The 16,355-nt window shown below is 35.0% G+C and overlaps 1 protein-coding gene across 3 annotated transcripts in view; it reads left to right on the top strand.

Annotated features, from left to right (window-relative positions):
* rnf152 (ring finger protein 152) overlaps nucleotides 1-13,460 on the top strand; it is a 199,695-nt gene extending 186,235 nt beyond the window's left edge. For all 3 annotated transcript variants that reach the window (XM_039753160.1, XM_039753159.1, XM_039753161.1), the window contains one exon: nucleotides 766-13,460. In XM_039753160.1, the coding sequence (XP_039609094.1) occupies nucleotides 894-1,502 (609 nt within the window). In that variant the 5' untranslated portion in view covers nucleotides 766-893 and the 3' untranslated portion in view covers nucleotides 1,503-13,460. The remainder of the gene's footprint in view (nucleotides 1-765) is intronic.
* Nucleotides 13,461-16,355: the final 2,895 nt, after the last annotated feature.

Genomic DNA, 16,355 nt, shown 5'->3' with positions numbered 1-16,355 from the left:
TGTTGTCTTGAAAAAACCTACTGTTTGTTCCGGTGGATCATTTAAATAATAATCCTAGCTTGCATCTTTATCTATCAGGATCAAGTAACAGATTAATAAGATAATTAAATAAGATGGCTACAAGGTAATGCAGAGGCACCATACTTAATGTTGATTTTGCTGCCCATAAAACCCAAGGTGGTTCCTAGCTGGAGTTATTGGAGTTATCATGTTCACTGGGTTGATTTTCAGCATCTCCCAATTCCTTACATAGTCAAAACCAAAAAGTTATTATGTTGACTGGTAACTGCAGATTACTACATAGTAGGTGTGTGTTATGTCCTTTAATTGACCAACTTCTCATTTGAGATGCATTATTAATAAAAGTGTACGGCTCTCCACGTACCTGATCTGAATAAAGCGGTTTTGTCTCCTGTAAGATGAGGTCTGACTTGTGTCTGAATTCACTGGGCTGTGACTCGACTGCCTAAAGACAATGAGAGCAGAGCTTGATGCTTTAAATTGTATGTTTATTTGTTAAATAAAAAAAGTGGTTTTTTTTTTGTGTTTTTTTTTCCCAGTTTTCATGATATACATTCATATGTTGACTTTTATTTGGTCAAAGGGCGCCTTGCATGAATTGATTATCATTCTTAGTAAGAACCTCGGTGCTCAAGTAATGTGATTGTAGAGGCTTTGTTGATGATTATCTAAAAATGTTTGGGACTTTTGTAAGACTTTTGTAGCAAACAGTTGAATAACATTCTCCTTTGTGCTGTTTCACAGGTCTCTGAACCATGACACATCTCTAAATGACATTAAAAAAGGTTTAATGGAAGATGAAAAAAAGCCTCTCCCTCTGTAAAACACATTTTGGATTTGTGTACAAGTGATTCGCCTTTGCTTTGGGCAACATGGAGACGCTTTCACAAGACTCCATCCTGGAATGCCAAATTTGTTTCAATTATTACAGTCCCCGACGAAGGCCAAAACTGCTAGACTGCAGACACACATGCTGCTCAGTGTGTCTCACTCAGATGAGGACCAGTCAAAAGGAAATAAGGTGCCCGTGGTGCAGAGGAGTGACCAAACTGCCAGCTGGTTTCTCGATATCCCAGCTACCTGATGACCCAGAGATTGTTACAGTTATTGCCATTCCACACGCCTCAGAACATACACCAGTCTTCATCAGGCTCCCTAGCAATGGATGCTATATGCTACCACTCCCCATTGCCAAGGAAAGGGCATTGTTGCCAGGTGATTTAGGCTGTCGTCTTTTACCAGGAAGTCAGCAGAAGGCAGCTGCAGTGGTGACCGTCCCTGAGCAGCAACCTCTACAGGGCATGCCAGTCCCAGAAAATGAAGAAGAGGAAGTAGAAAGGAGAGGAGGTGTGAAAAGCTCCACCTGGTCCGGTGTCTGCACTGTCATACTGGTGGCCTGCGTCCTCCTTTTTCTGCTTGGCATTGTCTTGCACAACATGTCCTGCATATCAAAGAGATTTACTGTCATCTCCTGTGGTTGAGAAGATGCCAGGGTGGGGAAGAACAATGGCATATGTGTGTGTGTTCAAACAGGGTGGGATGACTGACTGTGGAGAAAAGTCAGTATTGTCACTTAGAAAATCTTCTGCATTCCATTGCTGTGCAAATCACAGGCGCTGGGCTGCAGACATAATTGCAGAAGCCTTTCTTTAAAGCTGCCCCTCAAATCCATCCCACCACTGCTGCATATCAAATAGGAATGTGATCGAGAAGGCATTAAGAGTTTAATTTAACTTCTGTTTGGCCCTCTCTGTAGTAGAGGACATTGCATGCATCACTGCATAAGTGAGAGGTCTACAAACAAGAAGGAGAGCAAAACTTTGATGAAACAATGCCCCCAGGAAGCTTCTGCATTTGGCTGAAGATGCAGTGTACAAATCAAATAGAAGTTGTATTTATTACTGGTATTGCAGTATGTAAATATTTAGAAAAGAATTTCCATCACAAATGTTGTGCTGTAAACATAATGCTACACAGCAGTGTGGCTTTGTGTTTATTTTTTTTTATTTTTTTGTTTCCCCTTTTTTTTTCCAATCCAGTTTCTGAGGTAAACGTATTCTTGATGTTGCTAAAGCTTAGATTTTATCCATCTATTATATATTATAGTCTAGACTGGTAAGACAGTCATGTCTAAAAGATGGAATGTGATATTATATTAATACCAGCAGTTAAGGCAGAAGCACAGACTGTTATTTATAAGAGAAAATGTTGTCATGGTGCCATAAAATAGATTTTTTTGTCTTTCTTGCATTCCCTATCTTCTGGTTAATGTATTTAGGGAACTATATGGTTGAGAATGGGAATAGAACTTTTGTAGAGTTCAAAATAAAATGTATCAGGATCGTAAGCATTGCTATTAGAAACCAAATGAGCTTGTTGAACTGAACAGTGTCCTCTCTATTAAGAGGCTGATATTCAGCCTCAGAATCAAAGATATAGGAAGCATTTGCTTTATTGCACTGTTCGCTCCTGCTTCCATTGACCTGAGTAAAGGATGTTGTCAACAATTGTACCTCAACAAGTCGCGGTTTCTTCTTCTTTGCTTCGTGACAATATGCCATGGTCCATGACTCTTCAGCAGTGCGTGATGTACTGTTTGAGTTTGTTTCTGAAACTCAGCCAGGTGAAAAGAAACTAAAAAGCTTTCCATAAAGGCATGGGGAGCGAGAGGCCTGTCACTTGAGAATGTGCCACATGTCGTACAATTTGGGGTATAGCAAAATGTCTTACACTGTTGACACAGTGCCAAAAACAAAATCAGCAGTGTGCAGTAAAAAGGCACATGGTATTTATTTGGGTTTTTTTGTGACTTGTGTATTAGCTTGTTTAACTTTACTTTCTGTGATGGGGGTGGGAGTTTGCTTCCTGACAGATCCAGTATCCTAGGTTTGAATCTCACACCAGGTTGTTGGCTGAATGGATGTTGAACACTCTACCTTTGTCTACATGGATTTTTCTTTTGTTAATATGGTTTTCTCCCTCATCTCCAAAGATGTGTATGTTAGGTGGTTTGGTAATTGTTAAATTCTCTTTGTGTGGATTAGACAGTATTGTGGTTGTTTAAAAACAAACAAAAATGAATAAACAACTGAGCTACATTTAGATTAGACTCAGTAAGTCCCTCATGGTCTAGGCAGAGTTTTCCACCTTTCCCAGATAATCACTAGAGTTGGCATCCTAGATGTCACCATACAGACCTGAAAGTTAAGACCAGAATGTTATACATAAAACTGTATCCTGAAAAAATATAATTTAGAGCTGTTGAGTTATACAAGTATTTAAATATCAGACTGAAATGTTAATAGCTTTATTCATCTGTCACAAACTGGGCCTTTCCACTAGGACAGCTTATAGATCATATGAAACCTCTCCTCTATTCACTGTAAGCTGATCACTAGTTACTTGCCTGTATTATATAATTCATTTTAAAACGGGATTATTCTGAACCTCTTGCAAATAGCTCTTGTCTTAAATGCTTGATTTAAGATGCAGTATATCAAAACAAATATAGTTTTTATAAAATCATCCATTGGGGCTAGTGTTGCAGCGCTTAGCAGTGTTACTTTGTAGCTTCAGACTCCTGGGTTTGATTCTTGACTCGACCCGTGACTCTTTGGCATTTGTTTATTCTCCTCCTCGCCTGAAGTTTATTCCAATTTGCCAAACATCTGCATGGTAGGTTGACTCCTGTGTTAAAGTGTAGGTGTAAAAGTGGCAGTGTCCTGTGACTGAAAGGCATTCTGCCAGGGTTGGTCATTGCTTTAAGACTGGTATTGCCAAGATTATAGTTACCTGTGGCCATGTAGAGACAAATGGGTATTCCAAAAATGGTTGGATGGATAGGCGAAGACATGGACGAGCCTGCTTTAGTGATGCAGATATCAAACAGATTATGAAATATATTACATGTTGTTTAGAATTGTACCATCTCACACCTAATAAAATACCACCCTCTCCTCCAACTGCTTGTGAGGCATCTTATAAATCATTCCAGCCATGTGAGCATCCTTCAGGCAAAGGATTAGAGAATTAATGCTTCCAGTCCCTTTTCTTTTTTTATTCTAGTAATAAGATGAGAGCCAATGAAACAAGTGAGCTCACAGTATATTCTATAAAAAATACAGTTAATGCTTTCAAGTACAAATTATGTCATTTTGTTTATTAAAAAGTATTAAACTGTAGTCTTCTAAATGTTGTGTTTTCAAACATGGATGTATCTGTCATATGTTCGATGTTGTCATGACTTTCTGGGCTGCATCACCAGTGTGTATGTGTTTTCAGTATGTGTGTATTTGCAGGTCCCTATACAGTAATATACAGTATTTCAGTAGTTTGGCATCTGAATATATGTTAGTGCAGATCCTCAGTGAGAACAGAGTGGCTAACCTTAGTTTATCTGCTGTTTAGAAGTGGAGCCTTGTTAAAGGACAAATACAAGGCCAAAAGGTGAAATTTGTGATAGCATTTCTTCCTGAACCTTCCTTTTTGAGTGATGCTTTACAAGTATACTTTTGTCCAATTGATTACAACCAAAAAATCAAATCCAAACCCATTTTTTAGGTTGAAAAGCAAAGAATGCTTTTGTTGTTTGTTCAGAAGTCCTAAAGCCATAGAGATTATGCTTCGTTCAAGACAAGCCACTGTATTTCCCTTGGTTTTTAATTGGGGGATATTTTAAGTCTGTCTAACCATGAATCAAAATAATACTCTTTAATATTTCTGTTTTTTCAATAAAGAAAGCATATAAATAATATCAATTTCTTCTTTATCAAAAAGTAGACTTTTATAAAAGTGTGCCAGCATTATAATGAACAGATGCAAATGGCAATGGGTTTTACAAATTATTGGTAAAGTAATATGACTGACCGTAAATTCAGTGGCTTATTTATTGTTATGTACATGTGTGCATATTAACATTTATCGTAAGGAATTTTGCACCGTTTTAAAATTTTGTTAGTTTAGTTAAGAATTACAGCCAGCTGATATTAACCATGCAGGCAACCTTTATTACTCTCACCATCATTCACAGGAGATATTATATGCACCAAAACAGTGTCATAAGGTAACTCACCCGCTCTGTTTGGCAACAGCTGATGGCTAACATCAATAAATAAATAAGTATTTATGCATGTATACTGCACTGCTTATGAACTTTCCTTAATAGTTTCATGCCTTCTATAGTTGGATTTAAAAGTAAAAATAAAAGAGACTTTGCTAAATAGCACATATAAAATATGTGATGTTGAAATAGAATCATGCAATTTATCGGTATATATTGACATCCATGACACTATCCACTATTTCTTCAAAACTAGTAAAAAGAAAAGAATGTTTTATACCTTTTATAAAACAAATTTTACAGATTTAGAAAGTATAAAGAGTAAAAGAGCACCTAGAGTAGTTCACAAAACAGCACATTAGTTTTGTAGAAATTACATTGTGAACTGCATTGCTCAGTCTAAACTGTCCTTGTGACCTGATTTATATTTCTCCTTTGGGACCCCTCTTCTAAATTATGAAACATTTTTTATAAAAAATACCACTAGTGCTTTTATTCCCCAATACTTATGCCTTTGATTTATAACATGCACATTTCTATTCAGTTCAAATGGATTTCTGAAAAGCCTTCTCTTGACACATATATTACTGTTGAAATGTAATTGTTAGTTTTATGTGGGGGCTGACGATGGTAAAGACGAAAGCAAGATTCCAATAATTTTTTTCTTACACTTTTCCATTTCACATATTAAAACACAGAGTGTAGTATTTTCAGACTTTTTTTCCCTGCCCTGCTTCCCTACAGGGTATTTTTTACATCTGAGCTATTAGAAGTTGAAGACTTCCCAATTAAAACTGGCTTATGTAGTAAACAGGATGTTTAAGTTGATTTTAATTATCTTTAGGCATAAAACAATGGGTGCCTCAGATAGCAGTAGGTTTGCAAGCCGAAACAAAGGGAAGCCATGGTCCACAATACAGACTGCTTTTGCATTACTTAACAGCACTAAGGTGAACCTAAGCAAATGACCTAATCAGATGATGGTGTGCCTGTGTATGTATGTATATATGCCTGCCAGGCCTGGCTTCAAGTATACTTAATCTGTATCTGCAGCTACCATCATATAGATATTAAGAAAACTTAATAGGCAGTACTTGTTTTAAAATGTATGTATCTGAAAAAACATAAGGTTTGAGAAGTTTTTTTCTCAATCTTAAATAATTTGGGGAAATGTTTATAATTTAACCCTTAAAGATCTTGTCTCTACATATGTTATAGTTATGTCCCTTAACTTTTTTCACCCACTTTGCATTCTCTTAATTAAGTTTTAACTGTTGTGTGTTCCAGCCATTAATGATTTCCACCATATTTTTTCTGTATAATGCCATGAGTGGCTTGACATCACTAGTCAGGCTGCAGTACCTCCTAACTCAATTGCAAATTTCATGGTCAATGGAGCTTGTCCATTTCTCATAAGCATCATCCAGTTCACACTTTTAGCTATCCAATAAAAATGTATCACACTTTTTTTTTCATTTCAGTTTGCCTTTTAGTATGCAGCATGATCTGAAAGGAATACAAAAGTGCATTTCATTAAATATAAAATATTAAATATATATTATTCTGTTTTATTTGAGCTGTACCAGGATCCCACAAATAATAAAGTTGTAGGTTTGATTAATTTTGTGTTACAAATGCTGTAAGTCCTGTAGGTGTCTTCTGATGAGTTAACTTGATAGAGTATATTCATTTTGTTTAAAAACCCGAAAAACTATTCTGCAGTACCCTGGAGAAAGGGCAATGAAAACTTTGCCTAATATGTATTATCTACTATATATTATTATTATAACTTTTATAACAGAACGATAACCAAGGTGTAACTGAAAAAAAAAAATAGTACATGCAGCTATTGGGAGTTAAATTTACAGATTGTATGAAGTGATTATCGAGTTAGCTTAGTTTTCTTCCTGCTTGCATTACTGACTATTTGAAATGCAAAATGAAGAGTTCTCTTTCTTCAAAACCTTTAGGTCACACTGCTCAGTTTAGTGTCAAATAGAATAAGTGAGCAAATGGAGAAAGTTGTGGCATTATGTTTAAGAAGCAAACAAATGTAGCGTATATATCTTGGCATTGCATATCCCTGCTTTCTTTTTGGTTTTATTTGATTGAATAGAAAAGTGACATAGCATTAAATTTTCTGTCTAGAGTGAGAAAAGCCAGAACAAGCTAATGTAAAAGGAAATGGTGTTTAACTTTCCTTCTTTGAAAGGCAGTCGAGTCAAATCTGCTAAGGTCCCTGTATGGCTTGTCATTGTTTTGGTTCTAGTTATTCATGATGTTTTTAAACTGTTGGTCACTCATCATACCTATTTATACCTATATAGTTCATGTTTCTCTATCTGGGGAATAAAGATTCTGGCTAGAACATAGAAAAGTAAAATATATCATTTACACCTAAAGAAGATGATGATGATGATGATGAAGACGACATGGGGGTTACACCATGAAGAAGTTTTTTTAGATGCAGACAAACTTAACCCCAAGGTATTGTATAAAATCATGTGGCAATTTTATAAACTGATTATTATAAACATTGATCGGGGCTTAATAATGAAGTCAAAGGGGAATCTGACACTAAATGGTAAAAAATAAACAAATAGCTTATTGCCTATCTGTTGCATCTGATAAAAGAAAATGCAAAGTCCTACTGACGGTTTTGTATAAATCCCCGATATATTGTGCATTTAAAAAAAAAAAAATAGATGCAGTCATTCAAATAAATGGACAGAAGATTTTCTGCTATAATTGCATCCTTCAATAGCCAAGATTAAATCTTACAAATATGTCCCATTTCTGGTTTCTTGCCAAAGGACTGTGCTAAATACAGCTGTTCAAATAGTTAAAAGAAGAAGCTGAGGAACAGCATGATTGTAATGTCCAACCAATAATTTACATTTCGCTCCCTAGCTGTCATTTTAATAACCTGCAGATTCTCATGTTCAGAAACCAGCAGTAGTATTCTTGCAACGAATGACTTTTACATTTGAAAAGAAAACCTTTAGCAGCAGTGCGATACGGTGTCAATCAATGCTTTACTTTTATGATGTTAAATAAGAATGTATTACTTTGAACTCTAAGGGCTTGAATATACAGACCTGTCAAAACCCACTCAGTTTCTGCCTCTCCTACACAAAAGGAGTCTGAATTTAATGTTTTAGAACATGCTGTAGATAAGAAAGCAACAGGAAAATACTACCAAGGGACATGGAGGATTTAACTTTTTGGTTCACTGAATGTGCTTTCTTAGGACTGTGTGTTAGGCTAGGAAGCTTTCAGAAAGTATTGGCAGCACATCTGCTAAACATGCAGGGCTACTTCTGCTTATTCAAGTAATGTAATTTAACCCAAGCATCACATTGCACCGCTTATCTTGTACAACATAACTGAAGAGCTGCTACTTTGCTTGTTTTGGTGAAAAGGAAGCATAATTTAGAATGTTTAGAAAAACAAATCTATACAGTTGGAATATGAACATGTAGACTATTTGTAATAGTAAAATAGATGGTAAGTAAAGGTGATTTCATGAAAGCTGTAATTGCTCGCTCTTCTTGTGTTCATCCATTATTGCCATACGTTATATATTACCATCTTGTCTCTTTTTCATTGGCCATGATTTATTTTTTTTTCCTCTTATTCGGATGAACTGCCACAACTGTTGTCCTGGTAATTTAGTCTATGCACTGTCACCTTGAGAAGCAAACAGAAAGCAAAATTCTTGAATGTAGAACCATACTGAATATGTTTGTATAATATAAGTGTTATAAAAATGGAAGAAAATGAAAAAGATAAAATGGCACTGCTTTTTTTGTTAAATATGTAAAATGCACATGTGCAGTGTATTAAGTATAAAAAATATTTAATAATGTGTACAAAAGTCAACCAAATAGTGGTAAGTTGACATGATTGGGAGTTTGTGTGCTAGCGGGTTCTACATCTAATTGTTTATCATTGTAAATCGTTTGACTTTTTATTAAACTTGACAGTTTTGGATGAGTGTTGCTTAGCAGCAAACCCGTGCTAGTGACTAGGTTCCATCATGCATTGTGAAGAATTTCAGTAAAGGTTTGGTATTTGTAAGTTAGACATCTATGTGTACACACTTTCCCTGTTTTGCTTGTTGTTGTAATTACAGATAAAATATATGCATTTATAAACTTGTCTGCTGAAAAGTAACCCATGTATAGGTTGTAGGTATACTATTTGCTAAAATGAAAAAAAGAAACTCAAGTGTTTTTTTTTTTTTTTCCTTACATACTGCCTAAACTTAGTTTAACATTTAACTGTGTCATTTTGAAATTTCTTCAGGCATTGGTTTTATAGGGAAACATGCAATAACATTGTTAGCTGACAGCTATCTTTTAGTTCAGAAAATTTTGTTTTATTTTATTGGTTTATCAAAATCCATTGCTCAATTTCCTGAACCTAGTTTTTCCATTTGATGATCATGGGACACAATAGCCAATCCCAGGAGCATTAAGAACAAGGCAGGAACTAATCCTGGACAATACAATGTTGTTTATTGTTTGGTTTACTCAAATGTGCACATTCTCATAGGTTCAGTGTAGAGTCCCTGGGTTAGCCTAACTTGAATACCTTGGAGACAAATGTCCACTAGAGCAGGAAGTGAACACAGCTCCTAAGAAATTTTGATCGTCAAGTCCTATACTGAATCGTGGAGGATTTTACACCAATATCCTTATGAAACAATGAAAACAACTGTGAATGGAATTTAATGCCTTTATAATTTAATCTTCAATTCAAAGTCATTTCATTTTGCAAATTTACCCCAAACCAACACACCTGCTATTTCCACGGTTATATGTCCACTGTGAATGCATTGCCTGAAGCTATTGCCAGAAAAAGCACACATGTATAGCTATGCCTATGATGTCAAAGAAATGTTTCCTAACAATTATTAAAATGTTTCATAAAACAAAAAGAAACCATATCCCATTGTCTCTCTGTGTAAGCACTCTATAAATCTGCTACTGGTATGCCAGTTCCTAAAAATACATTATATATGTATCTGGGATTCCAGGATTTATTCAGAAATGCATATTCACCCATGTTCAATCTGACTCGGAGTATATTCATCATAGCTTTCAGAGAGAGATTGAAACCTATATATATATATATATATATATATAGGGTTTAAAAAAGTGTTTTGGAGAGTATATTATGAACTGTGTCCATCAGCTGTAAATCAGTATATGTAGCACGCTGATTTCCAAGACAGCGATAGTCTAAATCAAATGCGACTCTCTCCAGTGAAGTATATGAGCACTGTGATAGTTTCTCCCGTCTAATTTACTCCATCATAAACTATATCTGTCGAGTACATGTCTGTTGGCAGCATTTCACCCAGAGCAAATTTATGTGAGTATGTGTGATCCACAGTGTTTTCCTGTCAGATGCAGAGAAAACTGAGTGGCAGAGCATCGTTCAAGCAGAACAAAATTCTGAGCCTTCACTCGACTTGGTTTATTTAGATTAAATCTTTATTTTATTATTTTGTTCTTTAAAAAATCTAAAAAAAGATTTATTTTCCCCTGTTAACAAGAATCAATATAGAAATCAAGTGAAGTAAATGTAAATAGCTTGGTGTTTAATAGACTTTTAAAAATATCAGCTGTGCCAAGATGCAATGAATACATGGATTTATTGTTTAGCCAATACATATAGTGCATACCACACTACAAATTTTTACAGATGAACATTTTAATTTATGTACAGGCACACATACACAGCAGTGTATGTACATACAGTACATGTTTATGTGTAAATGCAGTGTAGAACTGTGCATTTATGCACTTGATACACATCTCAGTTCAGTCCCCACCTACAGTATGTGAGTCTGTATATATTTTTCTTCTTATATGTAGTTAAAGGCCAGTTAAGATTATAGTCTCAATTGTAAAATGACGTCCTATAAACTGCTTATCTAGAAGACATTACTTAGTATTTGTAATCTTTTCCTCAAGCTATTCCACCATGATCAAAGTGAAAAAAACAATTGAAACCCTGTTTTGTTCTTTGTCTCTAAGTTTGTTTTTCTCTTGTCAAAAACGACTGCTCCCTGCAATTAATCCTTGTCTGAATTCACTATCTTGATGCATTATGCTGCTTGAAAGACATGTTCTAAAACTCAAAACTTGGGGCAGCATTTTCACCTTTAAATACATTGTAGAAAATTGATCAGTAGTGATAGCTCAAAGATAAAAGCTTTCTGACTTTGAATCCTGCACTAGTGTGGAATTGTCACATGACAATCCTGAATTGGATTATGTAGGTTTGATATATAGATAGTTATAGATTTATATTATTAGTTATAAACATAATGCAGCTTGGCTTCCTCTGATATTAACAATCTGAATGTTAAATTTGCTTTAGCAAATAGCCTTTTCTGTGCATTGGAAGGCACACTTTCAAGTTGAGTTGTTGTGGATATTTTTTTTTTCCTTGCTGTAATTGCCTCAGTTTGAAGTTATCAGGCTGGAACAAGTGGCAAATCTAGTTTATGCTTTGGAGGCAAAGTCACTGGGACTGACTTGTGTAGGATGAGGTTGAAAGTAAAAGATGTTTTGCATTTTTTGAATGATACAGTAATGGACCTGCAAGGTTTATGCCTCTCCAAGATGGCAATGATTTTAATTTAACTGAAAGCTAAATGCAGTACTGAAAGTTTTATTTAAAGTGAGACAGAATATACATTTGCTGCATGAAGCAGCATCTCTAGGATAACATGATTTATCTCTCTAAGCATATAAATGATTATTTGTTTTATTTTGCACTTTACATCAAAACTACTAGAAAGATGAATGAGGCACTGAATTATTAAAAATTTATTTAAGAAAGTTGCAATAGATATATATGCAATGTAAGATCCTGTGTATTCTACATTACATGAAGCCAACAATGATAAATGCCCTTTTGCCTGCGATTTAAAAACATAGGTCATCATGAAGCATAATCGGACTACACACACACACACACGCACACAAACACAAGGTGTGGAAAATAAGTATTGAACATGCTAATTTAATACTTATTGTTGAAGCTTTTGTTTGTAATGACAGCTTCGAAATACTTCCTATATGAAGAAACCAGTCACCTGCAGTGCACAGTTATGATTTTGACCCATTCTTTTCAAGTGTCTGTCTTTAAATTTTGAAGATTCAATTGGGCCCTCTTGTGAACCCTGATCTTTAGATCCTTCCACAAACGTTAATTTGAATTTCAGTCAGGTGATAGACTGGGACATTCTAACAACTTGATTTTCGTTCTCTGAAACAAATTGCGAGTTTTCTTGGCTGTATGTTTTGAATTGTCCTGCTGGAAGGCCCATCCACGTTTCATTCTCATCATCCTGGTGGTTGGCAGCAGATTTATTTCAAGAATCTATCAGTACATGGCCCGATTCCTTAAATTACTTGGTCTACCAGTACCGTGAGATGATTAACAGCCCTGCACCATGATGCTTCCACCTCCAGACTTCACTGTTGGTATAATGTTTTTTGGGTGATGTGCAGTGCCATTTCTCCTCCAGACGTGGTGTGCAGTATGAAGGCCAGAAAGTTCAACTTTGACCTTGTCTGAGCAGACTTCATTCTCCCAGTATATCAAAGGCTTTAAACAAGTTTCAACATGCCTTTCTTCAGTAAGAGTCTTGCAGGATAAGTGTGCATAGAGACCATTCCAGTGGAGTGCATTACTTATTGTTTTCACTGTAACAATTGTACCTGCTACCTCCAGGTCTTTCGGGAGCCCTTTCCAAGTGGTCCTTGGCTGTTGGGCTCCTCTTCTGGCTATTCTTCTGAGTCCTTGGTCAAAAATATTGTGAGGAGATCCTGTGTGTGGCCAGTTGATGGTGGAGTGATGTTCCACTTGTTGATAATGGCCCCAGTTGTGCTTACTGGAAGATTCCGAAGTTTTTAAATATATCCTTAACCAGTTCCATTGATATATGGTTTGCAACAGTCAGGTTGCGAAGGTCTTGGGAGAGCTCTTTGCTTTTACCTATAATGAGTTGTTTCTTGTGCGACACCTTGGTAACAGAGCACCTCTTTATAGCCCATCGATATGTATTAACCCAGCTGATAGCAATTTGCACAGATACGAGACGGAATTACATTCTAACTAACCAATTTCAGCTGGTTCCTTGTCTTTTCTACCTTTTGGTGTACTGATTTTTCTTAGTGTGTTCAGTATTTTTTCCCCTGTGTCATACCTCTTTATTGCACATAACTTTATTTACATCCTTTAATGTTGTGAATTCTTTATGTTTGTGGATTTCTCGAGTAAATACTAGTTTCTGGTGAGAATTTCATGTGAATAGCCTCATTGGAAATATATTTACTGAAAAAAATGTTTAAGCACTCAATACTTATTTCCCCCACTGTGTGTGTGTGTATGTGTATATATATATATATGTATGTATGTGTGTATATATATATATATGTGTGTATATATATATATATGTGTGTGTATATATATATATATATATATATATATATATATATATGTGTATGTATATATATATATATATATATATGTATGTATGTGTATATATATATGTATGTATGTGTGTGTATATATATATATATATGTATATGTGTATGTATGTGTATATATATATGTATGTATGTGTATATATATATATATATATATATATATATATATATGTATGTATAATAAATTCCCTTTTTACCTTTCTGTCGCATAAGATAAAAGTTAAGGCAAACCATGTGTACATAGGCATTATGTATTTTTGTGAGGTTATCTATATGAATGTTATGGTACAGCATTTGTATAATAGTGGTACTCTGGATACATTTTCAATCAAAATCATTATATTCTTCTTGGAGATTCTTTCTTTCTGTCTTTCTTTTTCTTTCGCTGCATATCCTGTGGTTCAGATGCCAGGCTAAAACCTAAGCCTTCACATTTTACAAAATCCTCAATTCGTTTGATAAACTAAAATTCTGTAGATTTGCTATTCAATAAATGGTCATAAGAAATATCAGATTGTGCTCAAGTACTGTCACACTGTTGCCAAATACTGAACTTGTAAATTAAGCATAGTTGATGTTAATATTTTATTTTTTGCTTGTTCTGTCATAGAACTGTATAAAGAAAATGTTCTTAAAGCTAATTTAAGGGGATAAACATTGTATTTTTATGAAAATCACTGTTCATTCATTTGTATATGTGGTAATGTTGTTTTTATGATTGCTGTTAAGCACATTTATTATAATTAAATTAAAAAGATGGTTTCAGATTGTTTGAATAATGTGGTTTTGTCCTTAAACTCTCTATCTGCCAATGTGATCAATCTACTTAAAGCTGACCTTCTGCTGAACAGCATTAACTTTGCACATTTTTACTCAGTTTAATTATTATTTTCTCTCCTTAATCTTAAATAATAGACTGCCATTTGATTTTGTCTTTCACCATATTATACATTTCTCTTCACCACAAATTATGAACAGGTGATTTTTTTTTTTATGTTCTACTGCAGGGGTGGGCAAAGTCATTCCTGGAGGGCCGCAGTGGCTGCATGTTTTTGTTCCAACCCAGTTGCTTATTAACAAGCATTTATTGCTCAAGTAACTCTTCTGCTTCGTTTTAGTTGCCTCACTCATTAGGATTTTGAACCCTTATTGCTTATTTTAGTCTTAAACAGCTGTTCTCTTGGTTTCTAATGGCTTTTTATTAGCTAAGAATCAAATGGCAAAAAAAGCAGCATTTCTCCATTTTGCTTGTTACAATTTACACCTGTGTGTATTGTGCACTATTTGGTTTAATTAAATACATGAGAGGAAAGTGAAGAGAAAAAAATGAATGAATAGAATATTATTCATACATTTTTACACTTCATATCATTTAGATGATATCATTAGAAAGAAATAAAAATCTAGGATATGAGAATGGCCTGACATGGCAGAGTTAAAACACTAACGAGCCATGAAATTGAATTATTGGCAAGGATTGTTTTCTAATTAAGCAACTGGATTGTTGCAAAAAACCTGCGGCCCTCCAGGAATGACTTTGCCTACCCCTGTTCTTCTGCATTCTGGGTTTTGAGATTCATTTAGCATAATCAAATGATGGCCTAGTGTTCTAGTGGTTAGCGTTGATACCTCACAGCACTAGAACTCGGTTGAAATTCTGGCTCAGTTACTGTCTGTGGTGTTCGTAAGTTTTCTGCTGATTCTGTGGTTTTCCCCATTAATTAAACTCATGTAGCCTAAATTCTGGTATGAGGGTGATTCCATGCACACTTAAACTGGGTTTGAATATTAATTGATGGAGAAATGCTTCCTTTTAATGTTTCCGTTTTCCATTGCAGTGTTTTAATTTTCTCTTTAAAATGTGAAATTAGAAAGAATACTTTTACTGAATATCACTTTGGGAGTCTTCTACAAGGCATGGTGGCTGAGGAGTGCTGCAGCACACTGCTAGAAGCTTTTATTTATTTATTTTGAACAATGACATGAACACACTTAAACAATATGAACAAATAGTGTTGAATTGCGAAATACACCAAAACATTTTTCATAGCGAATATGCTGTGTTCACTGGTGACCCTGTTCATCTAATATTTTCCCGGAAATTCGACATGCTGCTTGCCTTTTTCCTGGCGCCCCATATTTTTTCCTATCACTGAGCTTTAACAGCCATGATCAGAACTTCCATGCTTTACTGTAAGGTCACTGCCCATCTACATGTTGTACTGCTTTGCTCCCATGCATTGTGCATTAAAAAAAAAAAAAACTTTAATTTGTGGGGTACATTAGCTGACCATACAACAACAACATTTATTTATATAGCACATTTTCATACAAACAGTAGCTCAAAGTGCTTTACATAATAAAGAATAGAAAAATAAAAGACACAATAAGAAAATAAAATAAGTCAACATTAATTAACATAGAATAAAAGTAAGGTCCAATGGCCAGGGGGGACTGAAAAAACAAAAATAAAAACTCCAGACGGCTGGAGAAAAAAATAAAATCTGTAGGGATTCCAGACCATTAGACTGCCCAGTCCCCTCATAATGAGAGTAAATCCAGTATTGCTACCGGATATATGACACTGATTCATGTGTGCCTATGTATATATATGTCTATGCTGTGCCAGCATCACATGGCTAATTTGCAAGCCTTAAAGGAGCACTGCCCCTTCTATGTCATCCTGTGAAATATTAGAGAATCTTTTGTTATTATTATAATTTCTGTTTACAAGTTGTCTCTATTATCTTTATGGAAGAAAA

The sequence above is a fragment of the Polypterus senegalus genome, chromosome 5 (genome assembly GCF_016835505.1).
Source record: "Polypterus senegalus isolate Bchr_013 chromosome 5, ASM1683550v1, whole genome shotgun sequence".
Taxonomy (NCBI): Eukaryota; Metazoa; Chordata; class Cladistia; order Polypteriformes; family Polypteridae; genus Polypterus; species Polypterus senegalus.
Note: the sequence above shows the minus strand (reverse complement) of the source record. Positions and strands in the feature narration are given on the sequence as shown.